Raw genomic sequence first — 19,090 nt, forward strand, 5'->3', positions numbered from 1 at the left:
CCAGCGAGCAGTGCTGCGATGCACCGCACGTCAGCGTATTCGGGGGCCGCCTAGATACGCAGGCGCACCACCACCCCAGCCTTGCGGCCGGGCCTCCCGAGGGCTGCTGGGCGAGACGCTGGCTGCAGATTAAGGGGTCTGTACTAGGCCCTGGCCCTGCCGTAGTCTGGCTCCTGCGTGTCAGCCATTCCCCGTACCTTGGACAGAAGCCGCCCGGCTGTGCCTCCTGCAGGTGCAGGGCGCGACTTCCCACGAACCTCGCCTTTCCTCCCAGAAACCACAGGGCACAGGTTGGGCTGGGAACACCTTTTATTTAGCTGCATGCAGCAGGGGCAGAATCAGAGCACTGCTTCCTTCCAGCAGCAGGGAGAGGCAGGGGTGCCCTCAGGCAGGGAGGGGGGGCTCTGGGGGTGGCGGTTCCAGGGCTGGGGGAGAGCATCCCAAGCCGCAGGGGAGCTGGCCGAGGCGTGGGGCCGACGGGTGGTCCTTGAAGGCCAGCCACTCACCTCACCCAGGGCTTCCGTGCCCCACTCCACCCCACTAGAATCAGGGTCGAACCCTACCCCCCACACACCCTGGGTTACCATGCACAGGATTCCAGGGGTCTTTGGAGACCCAGCCCCCCCACGTGATGCCCATCTGACTTCTGGGACTTCCTGGACAGTGGGGTCAGTCCAGGCCTGAGCCTCATCCCCTGAGTCCCCTCTCTGAGCAGGCAGGCCGAGCAAGGAGCTTGGCGGTGACAGAATGGGACAGAAGACAGGCCGGCACAGCCCCCGTCTGCTCCCAGGTCCGTCGAGCCACACGGTCACCTCCCAGCGTCGGCGCCAGCCAGGGTGTCCTGACTGTCCCTGCTCTGAGGGTCCCCAGTGGAGACAGGGAGCGAGGGCCCCGGAGGGGAAGGCAGAGACACACGTCTGGGTCATCTAGGTGGGCACCTGAGCCTGAGGAGCACTCTGGGAGGAGCCCGCGAGAATACCTCGCACCTCCCCAACAACAAGGGCCCCGTTTCGTAGAGGGGCCCCCTGCCCTCATCCAGGTTGAGACCTTGGGCCTGGAGCACTGGCCCCCCGTGGCCTGTGAGGGCCACACAAACTGAGAGTCTCCATAAAATAGGCAACGGGGGGTCTAAGGTGAACTAGGAGGTCTGGGGGAGCCTGGTCCCCCTCCCCGTCCCTAACCCAGCCCTTCCCTGACAGCAGTCAGGGTGTGGGGGATCAGAGCTTGGGGGGCGTCAAGGCAGCGGGGGCCCGATGGTGATGCTGCTGTTGGTGACCCTCGGGCCGTACCAGCCGGCCCAGTAGTGAGTGTCCACGCCGCCGTGCTGAAACCAGATGTAGCGGACGCCGGGCGGGTAGTTGGAGAACGTGTGAGAGACCTGGGTGGGGACAGGGGGAGGGCGTGAGAGAGGTCAGGGGGCAAGGAAGGGGCCAAGGTCTCACTGCCAGACCAGGAATCGGCAGATCTGAGTTCTCGTCCGAACCCTGTGGTTTTGGGCAAGCTACTTCCCCTCTCTGCCTCAGTTTCCTCATCTGTAAAATGGAGCACAATCTTCCCAGGGGCACTCCACAGGATGGCCCAAGTGCAGCTCAAAGGCACTGAAGGGAACTCTGCAAGCTGCCAAAAGATGTCCGATTACGGTCATCGCTGGGCACGCGTGGCTATTTAAGTTGCAATTCATTAAAATCGGATAAAATTAAAAATTTAGTTCCTCAGTCACAGCAAACACTGGCTCGTATTCCAGTGTTCCATGGTCGCACGGGGCCGTCGACTACCGTACTGCACAGATGCAGACACAGACCGTTTCTAGCACTGGTCAGATCCGCAAACTATGGCCTAGGGGCCCACTGCCTGTTTTTGTAAATAAAGTTTTATTGGAACACAGCCGGGTCCATAAAACTGCGTTCGCTGCACAACGGCAGCGTCGAAGAGGAGTCGCGGTGACAGAGACAGCTCGGCTGGCAAGGCCTAAAATACTAGCTTCCGGCCCGTTAAGAAAACGTTTGCCGCCCCCCGGTCTAGAGAGTAGTCAGAGCCGACGTTCGTGACCAGGAACGGTCAACCGTCTCGGACGTGGCTTTACCAGCGTCTTTTCCCGGGTGAGAAGCAGCAGAGCTGGGATGTGAACCCAGGCCTGTGACTGCAGTCTCGGCCATGGGCGATATGCCACCTGCCCTCTCCCTGGCCCACACACCTCCCTCCACTTGGCATCGCTCTTCTGCTGGATGGTTGCCGGGTCTGGCTGGAAGGTCCCCAGGGGTGCGTGTGCTGACGACAGGAGCTGAACGCACAGCTGGTACTTGGACCCGCAGTCCGGCCTGGCTGCGAACCTGCGGGCAGAGGGAGGGCCCATCAGGGCCTGGGAGATGGGGGACGGGGTGGGGCGCCTGAGTGGCAGGCCCCCTCCCCCAGACCCTCGCCCCAGGCACTCACCAGTCCTTGACCTCGATGTCCGGCCGTGTGGTGTCCATCAGCTCCTCCCAATACCCTTCGGCCTTGAGGTCCACCACCTGGGACTTGAGGCAGGTGCTAGGGGCGGGCAGAGGAGTGGGAGGGGCTGGGGCTCAGCATTAGGGCACTGGGGCGGGGGTGGGGGGTGGGGGAGAGGGCTAGGACTGCCCTTCCCAGAGAGGAGACCCTGGGGTGAAGTGACTTGGGTTTCCCCCCCACCCCCAGACTTCCCCAGCCTTGGATCTTACTAATAAGAAGTCACGAAGTATTTCTTGACCTGGTCATTGGGGAATTCCTTCCTCTGGTCTCCAGAGAGATCCTCCACCTTCCACTCATCACCTCCATTCACGTCCAGGCTCCAGAATTCAAAGCCCTCTGGGCAGAAAGCAGAATTCACATCACAGGGACGCCCCCCCAGGGGTCTCTTTCTAGCCGGTGCCCCTTTCCCCCCTGGATCCTCTCCCTGTATCTCAGCAGCTGGCCTCAAGCCTCAAGCTGTGGGACACTGCAGGTCAGCGGGGGCTGCCTCCTATCAGGTGCTTCCTGTGTGCCCAGCACCACGCTAAGTGGTTTGCACTGGGAATCCCAAGACACGAGCCATGGGAACGACCAGACCCCTCTGTCAGAGAACGCTGTGACGCCAGCGAGCCAGATCTGGGGCTGGTGGCTCTACCAACACTGGGCCGCGTGACCTTAGATAAGGTGCTTTCCCTCTCTGAGCCTGGGTCGTGTCCTCTGTGACCTGGAGTTAAGAACAACAAGAGCTGGCAAGCTTTTTCTGTAAAGGACCAACATATTTTAGGTTTTGTGGGCTACCTACTATCTCTTTTGCAGTCTTTTTTTTTATTTTTTATTTTTTTTTAAATAACCATTTAAAACTCCCAAAACTACTTTTAGTTCCTGGGCCAGATTTGGCTCATAGACCATCGTGTGCCAACTGCTGGTCAAGAACATGGCTGTTGGGGAGTCAAGTGAGGCAGGCATCTGAAAGCTCTGGACAGCTTGGAGTCATTTCATTACCACTGGCTCCAGGATTGGGCACACAATGGGGAATGAGGCTCCCAAACCATCCCAATGTTGAGCCGAGGAGTTACAACACGGTAAGGGAAAAAGGGGGGTCTAGACGATGTAGAGGATTTACCTGTTGTTGTAATATGCTGGAAAGAAGACTGGATCCCTCATTCTTCCATAAGTAAAATCCCCTTTCCACTCTGGGGGAGTCCTAGTGAGCTTAGCCCTGGAGTCTGGGAAGCAGGCCAACAAAATATGGCTCTGACTTCCTGGTCTTGTGTCTTGGGCACACGTAGTCCCAACTGGACAACAGTCCCTCTCCCACAAAAGGTCACTGGGGAAATAATCTTAAGGATGGATTACAAAAATGCCACTCTTGGCTTCAGTTTGCCCATCTGAAAAACGGGAACGCTAGCAGCACCTACCTCTTAGGATTACTGTGAGAGGATTAAAGGCGTTAAACCATCCCAAGTGCCTGGCTCATAGTGAATGCATAGTGAAAGTCAGCTGCTATGGTGACAGTGTATGCGCCGGGGGCATACGCCAGACCCACTGCGCACCCCACCTTCAGCACACGGGTTGTGCAGCAGGTTCCTGTGGAGGCTGCGTAGGAAGTAGAAGATCTTCCAGTCGGCCACAGGCTGGTCCCAGTCCTCGGTGATGAAGCCCTCCCGCAGGCACTTGCGCTTCCAGAGGGTCACCAGGTCGATGAGGTCCCGCCAGAGGCTGCAGACCGGGCGGCAGCGCAGCAGCAGCTGGCGGGCAGGGATGTGCGTGAACAGCTCCAGCAGGATGCTCTCGGGCAGCTCGTTGATGTTCCCCACGGCCATGGCGCGTGGCTTCTGGACGCCCCCCTGTGGTTATTGGAAAGCTCCACTAGACACGGGCCGCCTCCCCAGAGCTGAGCGTGTGCAGCCGCCCAGGGTGGAGGGTGGAGGCCGTCCCCATCCCCATCCCGGCGCTGCCTTTACTACCTCGGGGAAATTCACAGCGCCTCTGCGAGCCTCCGTTTCCTCCTCTGTAAAATGGGACCAAGAGGGGGTACTGAAACGGTTCAAATGATGTGACACAGCAGATGCTCGATAAAAGGTGATTGATTTGGGGGCATCTGCCTTGGGCTCAGATCATGATCCCAGGGACTTGGGATGGAGCCTCAAACCGTGCTCCCTGCTCAGCGGGGAGTCTGCTTCTCCCTCTGCCTCTGCTCCTGCTCTCTCTCTCTCTTGCTCACTCTCGCACAAATAAATAAAACTTTTTTTTTAAGGTGATTGATTTTACTGTCACCTCACAACAGCCCCTAAAGGATGCTAAGGAGGCCCAGAGGGGTGCGAATACCTGCCCAAGGTCACCCAGACGGGGGCAGAGGACGGAAAGACTCTTCTGTGACTCTAGGGCGAGCCGCTTCCGATAGGCCAGGCTTTAGAGCGTCAGTGACAATGCGCAGTCCCCGGAACCGTCCTGCAAGTCCTCAAACGGAGGAGGGAGAGGGGCTGAGGCTGGAGGCAGGGGGGCCACCGCCACCGGCTCTGACGCAGGTCCTAAGAGCTCAGCGACCTTCTCAAGGCCGCAGAGTAAACGACCCGCACAGCCGGGATGGGAGAGGGGTGGGCGATGGGGAAAGGCCCTTCCTGCGCTCCGACCTCCGTGCCGGGACCCCCGCGCACCTGCGGCCTCGCACCTCGCGTTGTGGCTTTAAATGCCCTCCCGCCCCCCCGCCCCCCGCCCCAGCCGGGGATCGGACCCCTGAGCATGCAGTAGCGACCCCAGCCCGGGCTCTCGGCCGCGCCGCGCTGCCCTCCGAGGCCTGGGCCTTGTCCGCGCCGGGCCTCCCTCCCGCAGCGCCCGGAAACCCCCGCGCCCCCCGCGCTCACTCCCCACCGTCACCTGCGCTCGGCCGCGGCTGCGCGGTCCGGCTCCGGCGTGGGGCTGAGCGGGCCTCGGCCTGCGGAGCTGGAGCGTGCGCCCAGCCCCCGCCCCCAGGCCCCGCCCCGACCCCGCCCCCGCCCGCCAGGCCCCGCCCCCGCCCCGCCCGCCAGACCCCGGCCCGCCCGCCAGGCCCCGCCCCGGCCCCGCCCCCGCCCGCCCGGCCCCGCCCCGGCCCCGCCCCCGCGCCGCGTCCCCCACCGGGACGTAGGAAAATTACCTGGGGGGGGCGCGTGGAGGAGCCTCGGTCGCGTCCCTCCCTCCTCCGGGCTGCGCGCCCCGCACCCCCCGCCCGACCCAGACTCGCGGCCCCTCGCCTCCCCCCGCGGCGCCCCTGGAGCGAGCTCCCAGATCGGACCCCCCGTCCCGTTAAAAGACCCGAGTCTCGACCTCTCCCGGCCTCCCGGGTCCGCCGAGGAGCCCGCGGGCTCGCTGGGGCCGCCGCTCCCGACTGCGGGGCGGCCCGGCGCGGGGCCAGAGGCGGGGCGGGGCGGGGGCGCGGGCGCGGGCCTTTAAGAGGCGCGGCCGGCGGGGCCCGACCGAGACGCGGGCAGCGCCTGGACTCGCCGCCGCCGCGGGACTCGGGCGGCCCCGCAGCCCGCAGCGCTCGGCCCCTCCTCTCCAGGCCGCCCTCCGCAGCGATGGACGGGGACGGTGAACCAGGTAGCGGCCGCCAGCCCGACGCGCTCGCCCCGCCCGGGAGGGGCCGCCCGCTGCGGAGACGGGGCACGGGGAGCCGGGGGGCCCGACGCGGGCGCCGCACACTGTCCCCCGCGCAGAGCACGGTCCCCCGTGCGGCCGGGCCTGCAGAGTGCCAGGCTCCCGGGTCCTGTTGGGGGGGGGCAGAGGAGTATCCGCGGTCTGGTGCCCGCCTCTCCGCTTCCTGGGGGGCCGCTGGGTCGCGGCTGGGGTGACCTGCGATGACCTGGGATGCAGAAGGCTCTAAGCCTCTTTCTTCCATCAACTTCTCTCATTTGCCAGCTGGGGCCCTTGAGTTGTCTGTATCCCCACGATTTCTTGGGGCTCCTGGCCTCTCCCCACCCCACCCCAGTCGTCCTCCTGGGCTCCCCTGTCTGCTAGGGCTGCTCTCCAGCTGGGTGGCCGTCTCGGAGAGTTGGGGCACGGCGGTCGCCTATGCTCAGGGCCCTCTGAGACTGCCCAGTCATCTCGTCTGGCACCCAAGACCCCCTGGCCCCAGCTCTTGAACTCCCTGCTGAGTCTGTAGGGTTGCCTGCTGAGTCAGGGTGGGAACAAGACCTGCCTGCACATTCCCTCACCCCTGCCCCAGCGGGCCCGGCCGAGACTGGGTGGTGAGAGTGGGCCCTGCTTGGAGGAGGCCTCAGGAAACCCTGAGGTACGCTCAGGTGGCCAAGCCTCTCACCTCCAGCCCTGAAACTCCCTGCTCCCAATCTGTGACCCCCTTGCCACACCCTCTACAGGGCCCCAGCGTGGGCTCCTGCGTTTTCCCAGGGCTCAGCTATTCCCTGGACTCCAGGGCCCAACGCAGGTGAGTGAGTCAGCCTGGGAGGCAGCTTCCAGGGCCCAGATAACTTTCCGACAGCAACAATGTGGGGAGTTGTGTGTGCTGGAAAGGGGTGGGGGGGCCTGTAATCAGATCTGGGGCCTGGAGTGCCAGGCCTGAGGCCAGGAGAGGGGACTGGGCAAGGTGCACCTTTCGGGGGAGCATCAGGTGTCCACCAGGGCCAGGGCAGGGCAGGGCAGGGGGAGGGGTGGCGAGGTGAGGATACTGGGCCCAGCTCCCCAGAGAGCTGCGGGCAGCAGGACAAGCAGGTGATGTGGCTTCGGGGCCTGGCGTTTCCCTCTGTGCACACCCATTGTGCTCCGGTGTGACTTGGGGGAAGCTAGTAGGCCTTTCTGGGCCTCAGTTTACTCTTTGCAAAAGAGAAAGGAAGGAAGAAAGCTAATAATGAAGGAAAGTGCGATGCTCGGTTAGATTCACTGAAAGTTTATGAGGACGGACTGCGCGCTCTGGGCTCCGAAGAAGAGGTAAACCCTGCTTCAGCTTGAGGGTCTCACCGTGGGAGGGGGAGAAAATGCTGCCTGTGGGGAGGGAGGTGAAGCGCTGCAGGCCCGGGGTCCTGGCAGCACCCAGACTTGGGTCTGGCCCTGGTCCGTTCCATCCCTTACTGCTCAGCCTGTTTTTACCGCCGCCTGGGCTTTCCAGGCTGCAGCCCGGACCCCTGCCCCCCATCCTAGGTCTGAGAGCCCTGGCCTTCCCCCTCACCCGGAGTGGCCCCATCTCCCCGCCACCGTGTCCTCCTCCTCCAGAGACACTGTGCACTCAGGATCCGCTTACTCAAGCTTCTGAGGGCCCGGCTGAGGCCGGCCAGGTTTCAGGACACAGTCCAGCCCACGGCTCCTGACATCCGTCCACCTCCTTGCAATTTAGCGTGCCCTGGCCCCTCCTCGGGGATCGGAGCCTCAGCGCTGTGGGAATGGCCTGGCACCCTGATCACTCCCCTTTCATCGAGAGGGCGAGGAAACCGAGGAAACGGAGGGCTGGGATGGGAAAAGAAGGGAGTGAGAGGATCTTCCTTCCTGCAGGACTCACTACGTCTCCCCGTTCCGTCTCCCAGCTCTTTCTACGAGCCCCCTCGTCACACGGCTGTGCTCCCTTCCTTTCAGGCCTCAGATCCCCACGGCCCTGCCCTCGTACTAGCAGTGTAACCTCGTCAAAATCAAAATCCTAGCGGAGCCGCCAAAGTCAGCACATTATTTCATTGAGGGCATGGTGGTTAATGGCGGCCCTGGAGCCGGACTGCCTGGGTTCAAGTCCAGGCCCCGACCACGCATTCGCTGTGTGATCCTGGGTTGGTATCACCTCCCTGTGCCTCGGCTGCCCCACCAACAGCCGCGCCTGGAACAACCTCGGGGAGATGCCATAAGGATTTGGAGTAAAGAAGCCGCTTAGAACAATGCCTAGCTCTTGCTTAATGCCCAGTAAACATTAGCTGCTGACAGCGTGCCAGGGAGGGTTCCAGATGCCAGGCACCGGGATGCAGCAGTGAGTGTCCTGGACCCAGTTCCGGTGCTCTTGCCCTCAGTCTAGTCCCCAGAGAGGTGTCTACAAGCCAACCCGCGCCCTAGGACAAGAGCTAGGAAGGACGGGAGCTCCACAGTGAGAAGCTGTGGTGGTAGGAAGCCCGGGAGCACTCCCCAGAGGAGGCAGGGGAGCGGGGGTGTCGGGCCCTGCAGGGATGTGTGATACAGGGATGGACGCGCTCACAGTCACACTGTCGGTTGCCGCTGTCCGCTCGGGTTTTGCGGGCCGCAGGGACCACCGAGGCCTCTGGGGCCACTGAGGGCCTGGCCTCCCCGGGCCTCTCCCACTGGGCCCCAGTCCCCCCTGGGCACCAGTCTCTGGACGCAGGAGCTGCGGGAGGGTGCGTGGGGGGCAGATACCCGACACATGGGGGTTCTCAGGCTTGGGGGGGACAGTCTGAGCCGAGCCACCCCCACCCCCGCCTGCAGAGAGCGTGAGCCAGCCGGAGGAGGAGGTGAGCCCGGAGGGGCAGCCGGAGGAGGCGGAGGCGGCGAGCGGCGGGGAGGAGCGGCCCGAGGCGGAGGCGGAGGCGGAGGCGGGGGCGGCCGCGCACCTGGACGAGCTGCCCGAGCCGCTGCTGCTGCGCGTCCTGGCGGAGCTGCCGGCCGCCCAGCTGGTGCAGGCCTGCCGCCTGGTGTGCCTGCGCTGGAAGGAGCTGGTGGACGGCGGCCCTCTCTGGCTGCTCAAGTGCCAGCAGGAGGGGCTGGTGCCCGAGGGCGGCGCGGAGGGCGAGCGCGACCACTGGCAGCAGTTCTACTTCCTGAGCAAGCGGCGGCGCAACCTGCTGCGCAATCCGTGCGGGGAAGGTGAGGGGCCGCCCGCTCCCGGGACCCTTGTGCACCGCGGCCCAGCAAGCCTGCCCCCCCCCCACGGCTAAACCAGGGGAGAGCGCGGCCCCACGCCCCGCGGAGCGCCCCCAGCAAACGCGTCCCCGCTGTTGCGCTCTGGCCGCCTGCGCCCTGGGGGCCCCCTTCCTGGGTCCTTCCACCCTGGGCGAGCTGGGGCGACAAAGGCCCTGTGGCCGACGCCCCCAGGAGGGAGAGAGACTCTGGGGGAAGGACAGGAGTGCCCCCAGCCTGCGCGCACCTGCGCGCACCTTGACCTGCGCGCCCCCACCTTGCGAGTACCGCCTCCCCCTGCCCCCCAGGTGTAGGAGCAAGAGCAGCCCCTCCGCAGCCCCCGCAGGGCGTGGGTGACCAGGGTGGGGCTGTCGTGTTCCCACAGAGGACCTGGAGGGCTGGTGCGACGTGGAGCACGGCGGGGACGGCTGGAGGGTGGAGGAGCTGCCCGGAGACTGTGGGGTGGAGTTCATCCACGATGAGAGCGTCAAGAAGTACTTCGCCTCCTCCTTTGAGTAAGCAGAGGGGGGATGGAGGGCCGAGGGGGGAGAAGGGCCTGCTCTCCCTCCTAACTCCAGTTCCCCAGGTGGTGTCGCAAAGCGCAGGTCATCGACCTGCAGGCCGAGGGCTACTGGGAGGAGCTGCTGGACACCACTCAGCCTGCGATCGTGGCGAAGGACTGGTGAGCGGCCGGGGATGGGGATGGGCCAGGGCCGTGGGGAAAGGGGGGACGGGAAGGAGGGGGCAACATGGAGCCGCCCCCTGCCCCAGGGGCCACGGCCTCCTGCCTGGAGCGGCTGTGGTCCCGGGATGCCCGGGTTTGCAAGAGAAGGTGGAAACGCACCTCCCCTCCGGACTCTTAGGTGCTGGCAATTAAAAAAAGCAGAACGTGTCACCGCGAACTGCCTTTTAGCCTCCAAAGTTGGGTCTGGCCCACCCGGGGTGTCGTCCTTGGGTTTGGGCCTGGGCGAGTCCTTGCTCTCTCTGGCCTCAGTTTCCTTATCTGTCAGCCGGGGATGTGGGCGGAACCCACGGGGCGGGGTGGGGCAGAGAGGAGAGCCGGGGCAGGCCGGGCCGCAGTGGCGGCCACTCGCTCCCTCCCTGGGGCAGGTACTCGGGCCGCAGCGACGCGGGCTGCCTGTACGAGCTCACGGTGAGGCTGCTGTCGGAGCACGAGGACGTGCTGGCCGAGTTCAGCAGCGGCCAGGTGGCTGTGCCCCCCGACGGCGACGACGGGGGCTGGGTGCAGGTGAGCCCGCGGCTGGGGGTGGGGCCTGGGGCGAGGGGCGGCACCCACCCAGGCTGAGATCCCGGCGGGCTAGTGCACCGGGGTGGGTGGCCCGGGGAGGCCCCAGGGCCCTAAGCTGACCCTCCTGCCTCGGCCTCAGATCTCCCACACCTTCACCGACTACGGGCCCGGCGTCCGCTTCGTCCGCTTCGAGCACGGGGGCCAGGACTCGGTCTACTGGAAGGGCTGGTTCGGGGCTCGGGTGACCAACAGCAGCGTGTGGGTGGAGCCCTGAGCCACCCTGTCTCCGACCTCGGCCGCCCCGGAGGGCCAGAGGCTGGGGTTACTTAGGCCTTAGCTGGTAGCATCCTCATCTGCCCCACCTGCACCCCCACCTGCACCCCCACCTACTCCTCTCCCGCCCTATCGTCCAGCCCCACACCCGGAAGGAGTGGTTGTGTTGGCATCTATCTGCATCTGGAAAATAAGATGGGGGAGGGTATGGGCCTGGGCTGGGCCCACCGCTGGATCCCCTGCACCTAGCACAGTGCCTGCCACAAAGTGGGCGCCTAATAAATATTATTTGTCCAAGGAAGGAACGAATGAACAAACGGATGAGCGAACCCCGCTCCCTTTGCATCCTTCTCTGTCTCCCGAGGGCCCCGGGCCCAGCCTGGAAAAATACTTGGTGGGGCTCCAACTGCTCTGGTTTCCAGGGGCCCTTGGGCCGGTGCAGAGCCAGCCAGGCCCGGGCGGGCCGGACAAAGGCTGGGATTGTGAGGGCGAGGAGTGGGGAGCTGGGCCTGGCGCCTGACTGACACCCAAGCTGCCCAGAGGCCAGAACAGGGTGTGTGTGTGGGGGTTGCCCTCCAGACCTCTCTTGATCCCCTCCAGTTCCTTTCTGAGGGCAGGATGGGGGGGCAGCACCTCACCGGGAATACAAATTCCCCCGGGGCCCAGGGATGGATGCCAGCGCCGGGGTGGGGATGGGGAGATGGGCAGGGCGGCTGGGGGAGCAACCTGGTGCCCTCTCAGTTCACGCGCACCTCATGCTGTCCTTGCGGGCCCGGTGTTGGACTGAACGGGAGTCATCAGCATCAGGTGTCTGATGGTTTCCAAGCCCTGCCCAGAGGCTGGCCCCTAGCACCGCTTGAGCAGAAGGGGCAAGGGTGGGGTGCCAGGGAGTTTTTTTGCCCCCCCCAGCAGCTCTCAAACCCAGTCCTTCCCCAGGACCCTCAGCTGCTGGTCCCCGGACGGTGGGAGTGAGGGGGACCTCCACACACTGTTGCTCTTCTCTCAGAAATGGTGAGGAATGACATTGCCGAGGCCCCCTGCAGCTCTCCTTTGGTTTGACCCTGCTGTCACCTGCTGGCCAGGGGGGATTGCAGGTGAAGCTGGGCCACCTGCGCGTGTTCCCGGTTCACTCATTCACTTCCCGAGTCCGGAAGCCCCAGCCCTGGGGCCAGGCTCTGTGCAGGGTCTTGAGGTTCCGAGGGTGAGGGAGACCCTTCTTGTCCCAGAAGGACGAGGCACCTGGGAAGAGATATCCAGTGTCCCGGGGTGGGGGGCTCTGGTTCCGGAAGGCATCCTCAGCCTGACAACCCTGATCTCAGAGAACTCCCAGTCTGAGGGTGGAGGCACAGCCCCTGCCCCATGGGCACCCCTCATCCCTCCTAGGGGACCTCACAGCCAGATGAGGGAAGGCACCGTTCACACCTATCCGAGTTGCCAATCAGGGGAATCGATGCCTTGATGAGTTTGATGAGTGCCGTGAAGGGAGAGGTCACCTCTATGAGCTTCAGGTTCACACGAAAGAGTAATAGGCAAGGTAGTGCTCTGGGCAAGGGACTAGGGGGGGCGGGTGGGGAGGCCCCTGGTGGGGAGAGAACTGGGACCCGCCTGGAGGCTACAGGAGGAGGCTGGCTGGAGACTCCGCATGAAAGACAGGGCTTGCATCCAGGTGCCTGTGGGGACCAGGTGTCCGGGCTGTGATGTGGGGGCTTGGAAGGTGCTGCGCGTGGAGGAGCTCCCCCCGGCGTGGGGCATTCAGAAGAGGGGGTACAGGGACGCCCGGGGGGCTCAGCGGTGGAGCGTCTGCCTTCGGCCCAGGGCGTGACCCCGGGGTCCTGGGATCGAGTTCCGTGTCGGGCTCCCTGCATGGAGCCTGCTTCTCCCTCTGCCTGTGTCTCTGCCTCTCTCTCTCTCTGGGTCTCTCATGAATAAATAAATAAAATCTTTAAAAAGAAGACAACGGCGAAGGAGAAGAGGGGCCCACGAGGGGGCTGGGGGTCTGGACTGGAGATACAGGATGTGCAGTGCATGTGGCCCAGGCCGCCGGTGAGGGCTGGGGACCAGTGTGCAGGGAGGTGAGCATGGACACAGAGAAGCTTCAGGCTCTGGGGCCACCACGGGGCAGACACAGCAGCCAGGGAGGCAGGGGTGGGGGGGAGGAGGACGCCAGCCCAGCGAGGCCACTGAAGCCAGTCGTCTGCTCTCAGAGGAGGGAGCCGGAAACCCAGAGACCAGATCCTCTGCCCGAGGGCCCCAGGGCACGGGACCCCCAGAGGAGACCTGAGGGGCTCCAGACCCACTGTCCCTGGGTACCTGGCACTAGAGGGCTGGTTGGACACACGGCTGGTATGTAGCTTGGGAGGACAAGACAGCCACCCACTCCGTCCATGGGCTGATGCTGCAGGGTTTGGGGTCAGAAGAGCTCACTGTGCACAGGACACCGCCCTGGCCCAGAAGGAGGCAGGGGGCACAGCACCGCTACCCCTACTGCACACGTGAGGGCACGGGGGAGCCGAGACTGGGCAGCCGACACGCAGGCCAACTGACTCCTGCCCCCCCCACCAGCTGTTTAGAAGACTGCAGGGGGCAGCTTCCTGAAAGCACCGCTGTCCATCAGGAGGCGGACGCTGTGCAGTGTGGGTAGCAGACCGTGAGCCCCAGGGACGAGGGCCCCTGCGCATCAGCTACGGAGGGGTGCGCGCTCCCGAGGGGCCGGGTGATCAACCAGGGTATCGCCGGGGACGGTAGAAGCAGACGAGGGTTGTGCCCCCGGAATACACGGGCTGGACGGAGACACTTAAATCCAGGCAGCTAAACACAGTGAGCACTGGGTGTTATACTGTACGTCGGCAAATTGAATTTAAATACAATTTAAAAAAATAAAAATATTAAATTTAAAGACGGTAAAAAAAAATGCATAAGGTGATTAGCATCAACACGGTGCAGCACTTACTGTACATACCAGGCAATACTCTGGGGGCTTTGCACATATTGATTCATTAAAATAACCTTATGGGGGGGGGGGCACTGCTATTGCTTCCATTTTTACAGGTGGGAAAACGGAAGCACAGAGAGGCTAAGCAAGTCGCCCGAGGCCACACAGCCTGTCCGGGGTGGAACAGGAACTGCGCTCGGCCGCTCAGGCGCTTGACCTCCACAGCCAAGTAAACAGACATGAGGGTGAGGGTGAGGGCGAGGCTGGTGGCTTGGGTCAGAGTGACCAGGGACGACACGTGGGCAGGGTCCTTGGAGGCGCAGTACGTGCAAGGGCCCCGAGGTGGGAGTAAATCCACTGAGAGCGAGAGCAGGACGTGGTGGGAGATACAGGCGGGTCACCCCGGGGGGTTCCTGCGCGCCCACTGTGTGCTCGGCCTCCCGGGGCATAAGCGCGTCAAGGAAGAACCTTTGCTCTACGCCCAGCAGGACCCGAGAAGGGCCAGTTAGACCCGCAGCTCACCGTCGAGGAGACCGACTTTGCCACGAGTACCGATGAGCGTGACGCTGGCAAGACGGTGACGGGGGTGAGCATCCGTGGGGGCCCGGTGGGCACCGCGGCTCCTTCCGTCCACTCGGGGCCTCTCCGCGCAGACATCCCGTCTTACAGGGGAAGGAGCCCGGGCTCCGGGGGCGGGGGGCAGGGGGGTCACTCGCCCAGGGACACACACACGCGGACACAGTTTCAAATCCAGGTGAGCTGCGTCTCCAGCTCAAGTCCTGCAGCCCCTGGACGGCGGTGCAGGGTCAGAGCTGGGCGCTAGCCGGGCAGGGGGCGGAGGGGGGACCCCCCGGGGCTCTGAGGCAGCAAACAGGGGACGCGGCGCTCCGGGCCTTCCAGGCTACCGCTGATTGACGGACGGGGCAGGACTGGGAGGCTGCGTGTTTCTGGGCCGCGTGGGGAAGGGGCTGGGAGGTAACGGGAAGTCCCTTTGAGCTTTCTGGTAGGTCCGTCCATTTAGCAACTTTGCAATACGGGGGTGGGAGGGGGGGGTATTTCTGTCTCCGATTTATTTTCTTTGTCCGCCCGGCTGTAGGAGGAGGGAAGGCCCAGGTCCCCGCGTCACCACTAGGTGTCGGCCTCGTCGCGGGAGTCCCCGGGCTGGGCTCCTGCCCCCTTCTCTGCGGAGGACGGAGGGAGGACGGCACCTGCAGGGCCGAGGCTGAGGCCAGGTCTGAGGGCTGCGCCTCCGTGTCCGCTCTGGGTCAGCTCCGAGGCCACAGCTCCCGGGAGACGCTGGGGACGCTGGGTGCTGTGAGGCTGGCGTCCTCGAAGCCCAGGAAGGGCTGTGGTCTCTGGGAATCCAGCCCCACGTAGGTGTGGGGGCCTAGAACCGTCCCCCGATCCCCCCAGTTCATCCCCCACTTGGCCGAGCCCCGGGCCCTCTCCTGGCCCCTCGCCAGCAGCGAGCACAGGGCACCCGGGCACGTCCCCCCCGATCTCCCCGTGAGGAATCACTTTGCTACTCTTTCCCCCGTAAATTAAACCTAATCTTGTGTTGACTCCGCTGAACAAGGAGAATAATGAAGAAGATTAAGATGAGATGGTGTTCATTCTCCTCCGAGGAAAGCCAATGAATTGTCACAGGGTCGCCACCCTGAGCCAGGAGCCACCAGGACCCGACAGGGCGGGCAGGGCGGGGGGTGCCTCCCGGGGCTCCAGCTGGGGTCGCAGCCGGAGAGATTCCCTCTGCACGTGAGGAGGAGCTGCCTGGGTGAGAGAAGGGGCTGACGCCGGGGAGGAGGAGGACGTGAAGCGTACGGATGGCCAGGTGAGGTCTGTGCGACCAGGAGGGAGGTCCCTGGGAGCATGGGGCACTCGCTGTACACACAAGGGGCTGGCTCCCCGAAGCCCCAACCCTCACCCAGCTCCACCCCAGGCCACCGGACGCCCTTCCCTGCCTTCCTGCCTCAGAGACTCGCTTCGTGACCTGTGTCAGCCTCGGGGGCTCCATCGGGGGTCGCCTTGGAGAAAGGACTGCGTGCAGGGGTGTCCAGCCTCCTCCTCTCCTGTCCCAGGAATGGGGGCAAGAGCCTGGATCTGGAGACGGAAGCACCTGGGTTTCACCTGGCTTTGCCCCTCGTCCTCGGCCGCAAAACCCCACCTGCCTCCCTGCTCTGAGGCTCCGGGGAGCTGAAGCTTCCAGGCCCGGTTCCTGGCACCTGCTGGGCCCGTTGTATGGGGGCCCGACTAGCCTGGCCCATCTCCTGCCCCGTGCACAGGATCCCACGGACTCCCCGTAGCCGCCCCTGGGGGAGGCTTCCGTGATCTCCCCAGCTTATGACAGGGAAGCGTGAGGTGCCGAGGGGTGGGTGCTGCGGTCCAGGTCACAGACGGGAGCCTGCAGAGCTCGCCGGGGTGCATGTGGGAGGCCCCGGGCTTGCGCCCCTTCCCGACTCCACGGTGCTCCAGTGCCTTCCTGGCGCGGCAGGTCCCCGTTTCAGACTCTCTCGTCTCGCGTCTTGGTCGCGCCCAGAAGTAAACGGATCGTGTGTGATTGCGAAATTCTTGGTAACTCTCGGCAACCCACCCATCTTACTCCCACTGTAAAATTCACCCTTCCGTCCCCATCTCAGGCCTTGCCTCCTGTACTGGGATCCATAAGGTCTCTGGGGTTGTCTGAGCTCCGCAAGAGCATCCCCGAAGTCTGCACTTCCTGGCTCAGGGTGTTGCACACCTGCTGCGTGCGCGCCGTGGGCTCGGCGTGGTGCATGGCTTCTGAGCCCTTCCAGCTCTGGCTCCAGGGGAGCACCGGGCAGGCGCAGTCTTGCTGGAACCCACGTCGCGGGGGGAGCCCCGGCCACACCACGGATTGCCAGTTCTGACCCACCCTGCGGGGTGACCTTGGCCAAACATTTAACCCGTCAGCACCTCAGTTTCCTGGTCCATAAACAGGGCCTCAGGGGGTTGGCACGAGGACCAAATGAATTAGTATTTGAAAGCCCAAAGCACTATTCGTGAAGATCAGGGCCGCACGTAGGGGGTGTTATGGGTGGGTTTGTTGGAAAGGTAAGATGGGCGAGTCTGGCAGCTTACGGTCCAGAAGTGAAAGGGCCAGGAGGACACGGCCCGCTGCGCTTGGGAACCCCGAGGAGGGGCATCTAGTCAGCGAGGGCTTCCTGGAGGAAGCAGGGGGTCGAGTCTTGATCTGAGGAGCAGCAGGAAGGTAAATCCCTTCCCTAAGCAGCTCTTAGCTTCCCATCCCCTCGGCTGGGGCCGTGATACTAACTGGTCGTTTCCTGAGGCTTATTGTTATAATTCATCAGCGTGCCAGGTGCCCTCACCTTAGCTGGATTTGAGCCGAAATCTGAGCCCTGGGGGACCCAGGACTGAGGGCACTGGGCCAAGAGGGTCCTGAACCTTCCCGGACGATTGAGACCCTGGACGGGGTGGGCAGGTGCACAGAAATCCCTGCTGGTGAAGCGAGGCCCTCATGGCCTGCATGGAGACAAAGATGTCTCTGGAAAAAATAAAAAGGCAGGGGGAAAAAAAAGGAAAAGAGAAGCAGGCAGGGAAATGATTTTCTCAGCTGGCGTTTCTCAGGGAATTAAATCTTGTTTTTCGTCACCACTGAGTGGAATAATCCGATATATTAAAGCAGAAGCCCCCCTCCTATTTATTGCTGTGACTTTGACCTAACAGGCTCGGGCTGCATTTGGAATCAGATGGTCCCGGGGACGAGGGAGAGGGGAGGAGGCGTCGGCCCCCTGGATCAATTACTCTGCTCTCCGACACCGGAAAAATGAATTATTCCCCCCAAAGTAGGCTCCTCATCCGATGAATTCTGCACTGCGGAGCTGGTGGTGATACCAAATTGAATTTGGGCTTCGAGCGACATTTAGAACCAGGTGCAGTGTGCGTGCTGGTGGGGAGTGGGGGGCGGCCGCGGGGCCTCTGCTGCCTGGCCGGGGCTGGTCGGGTGGGAGGCAGCCGTCCCCCGGACACCCTGCCCGAGGGGCCACCGGCATTCCCAGTGGGGAGACGTTTCCTTCGGGGTCTGAGGCTCAGAGAGGTGAGGTTGCTGGTCCAGGGCGCACAGGAGCTGGTAACCGCAGCAGCTTGTTACCCTTTGGTCCCTCCCTGGGCCTAGCCCAGGCCTCAGATCTGTCCCAGGGGGGCCCTCCCCGCCCCCGACCTCAGGCAGGACAGGTTAGAATTTCGAGGTTTTTTCCTCGGGGGCCACTGGCGCTGCCCGTTCACAGCGGTGGGACCAGGCCCGGCCACTGGTCTCCCCGGGGAACTGTCTCCTGATCCAAATGACGGGGTCCTCGCCCTGCTTGCCCCGGGTCAGCGGCAAGCGACTGCCACGCGGTTCAGGCGGTTCAGGTGGTTTAACGAAAAGACGAATTCGGGGCTCGCGGAGCAGAAAAGCCCAGCGTCGATTCCCCTCGGGCCCGGGCGGATCCAGAGGCTCCGACGGCGCGTTCGGGATTGGGGTTTTCTCTCTGGCTCTCAGCTCCGTGAGCCACTCGGTCCACCGCCACCCTGCGCCCAGCGACGGCCTCCACAGCACCGAGGGGGCTGCAGTGGGCGCCTGGGCAGGACCCGATGGGCGCTGCCCGCACCCCGTCTGCCCCGCCCGCGGCCTCCCGCCCCGTCGGCTCCCCCGGCCCACCCCCCAGGCCGGATCCCAGCCGTGGCCCTCTGCCTGGCCAGGGGTCCCCAGGGAGGGGGTGTCCCTCGCCCCACACAGCCCTGGAGCTGCCGAGACTGCACTTTCACTAATGATGTGGGGAAGACAGAAAAACCAGCCCGACACGGAGCAATTTTAACTGAAAAACCCTCCCCCTGGATTTGAGCAGGTTTTTCAGGGCTAATGAGCTGGGGCCGAGGGAGTCTCTGGGGCTGGAGGCCTGGCCAGGGAGAGAGGCGCAGGGGCCGCGGGGGCTCCGTGCCCGAGCCGAGGGCTGCTCACCCCACAGCCCTGTCCTCGGCCACTCCCCCCGCTCTGGTCCCCCTCATGCGGGAATGACCCCCAACGGCTTGAGTACGTCGATAGCCTGAATTGTGAAAACACTGAGGGTCTCTTTTATTTTCCCCAAATAGGAAGTCACGTTGTAATATCGCAGTTGCCTTTTTATGTTGCAAGCCCTGCCTCCCAGCCCGCACAGGGAGACTGATGAACTCTGCTGTGTCGATTAGACGCCTGCCCCAGGGATCAGGGGAGGAGGAGGGGGAGGAGGGAGAGGAGGAGGGGGGAGCGGATGGAGACGAAGAGCATCTTGTTTCCTACTCACCACGGAGCGGAGCGCCACACGTTCTGTCTCAGGGGTTCTCACTGAAGGTGC

At 63.8% G+C, this 19,090-nt stretch overlaps 2 protein-coding genes and 1 long non-coding RNA gene across 7 annotated transcripts; 2 read left to right on the forward strand and 1 right to left on the reverse strand.

Annotated features, from left to right (window-relative positions):
- Positions 1-291: 291 nt before the first annotated feature.
- LOC144314951 (F-box only protein 44) lies at positions 292-5,759 on the reverse strand. 4 transcript variants are annotated; one of them, XM_077899651.1, is made up of 7 exons: positions 5,606-5,759; positions 4,798-4,920; positions 4,028-4,316; positions 2,700-2,826; positions 2,434-2,529; positions 2,195-2,330; positions 292-1,378 (listed from the first exon to the last, which is right to left on the reverse strand). In XM_077899651.1, exons 3-7 carry the CDS (start codon positions 4,290-4,292, stop codon positions 1,235-1,237), a joined length of 768 nt encoding a protein of 255 aa, XP_077755777.1. In that variant the 5' UTR covers positions 4,293-4,316; positions 4,798-4,920; positions 5,606-5,759; the 3' UTR covers positions 292-1,234. The 4 variants fall into 4 exon arrangements, with proteins under 4 accessions (XP_077755777.1, XP_077755779.1, XP_077755776.1 ...); XM_077899653.1 differs by lacking the exon at positions 5,606-5,759 and adding an exon at positions 5,347-5,464 and having other exon boundaries at positions 2,729-2,826; XM_077899650.1 differs by lacking the exon at positions 5,606-5,759 and adding an exon at positions 5,347-5,464.
- Positions 5,760-5,887: 128 nt separating this feature from the next.
- Positions 5,888-11,111, forward strand: FBXO2 (F-box protein 2). 2 transcript variants are annotated; one of them, XM_077899649.1, is made up of 6 exons: positions 5,888-6,048; positions 8,878-9,255; positions 9,674-9,803; positions 9,875-9,970; positions 10,399-10,537; positions 10,677-11,111. In XM_077899649.1, the coding sequence occupies exons 1-6, from the start codon at positions 6,027-6,029 to the stop codon at positions 10,809-10,811; spliced, it is 900 nt and encodes a 299-aa protein (XP_077755775.1). In that variant the 5' UTR covers positions 5,888-6,026; the 3' UTR covers positions 10,812-11,111. The 2 variants fall into 2 exon arrangements, with proteins under 2 accessions (XP_077755775.1, XP_077755774.1); XM_077899648.1 differs by lacking the exon at positions 5,888-6,048 and adding an exon at positions 7,152-8,216.
- Positions 11,112-13,954: 2,843 nt separating this feature from the next.
- On the forward strand, positions 13,955-17,369 carry LOC144313544 (uncharacterized). The gene is made up of 2 exons (XR_013379178.1): positions 13,955-14,328; positions 14,839-17,369. It is a non-coding gene; the product is annotated as an uncharacterized LOC144313544 (long non-coding RNA).
- The last annotated feature ends 1,721 nt before the right edge of the window (positions 17,370-19,090 follow it).

Source organism: Canis aureus, chromosome 5, assembly GCF_053574225.1.
Source record: "Canis aureus isolate CA01 chromosome 5, VMU_Caureus_v.1.0, whole genome shotgun sequence".
NCBI lineage: Eukaryota > Metazoa > Chordata > Mammalia > Carnivora > Canidae > Canis > Canis aureus.

Bases quoted from the DNA above. Each gene is read 5' to 3' on its own strand.
- LOC144314951 (XM_077899651.1), bottom strand. From the start codon at position 4,292: ATGGCCGTGGGGAACATCAACGAGCTGCCCGAGAGCATCCTGCTGGAG. The intron at 2,530-2,699 runs GTAAGATCCAAG...GCCCGCCCCTAG, and splicing joins TACTTCGTGACTTCTTATTA to CACCTGCCTCAAGTCCCAGG. The intron at 1,379-2,194 runs GTGTGTGGGCCA...GTCCCCACCCAG, and splicing joins GCGATGCCAAGTGGAGGGAG to GTCTCTCACACGTTCTCCAA.
- FBXO2 (XM_077899648.1), top strand. From the start codon at position 8,135: ATGGTGGTTAATGGCGGCCCTGGAGCCGGACTGCCTGGGTTCAAGTCC. The intron at 8,217-8,877 runs GTTGGTATCACC...CCCCGCCTGCAG, and splicing joins CATTCGCTGTGTGATCCTGG to AGAGCGTGAGCCAGCCGGAG. The intron at 9,971-10,398 runs GTGAGCGGCCGG...TCCCTGGGGCAG, and splicing joins GCGATCGTGGCGAAGGACTG to GTACTCGGGCCGCAGCGACG.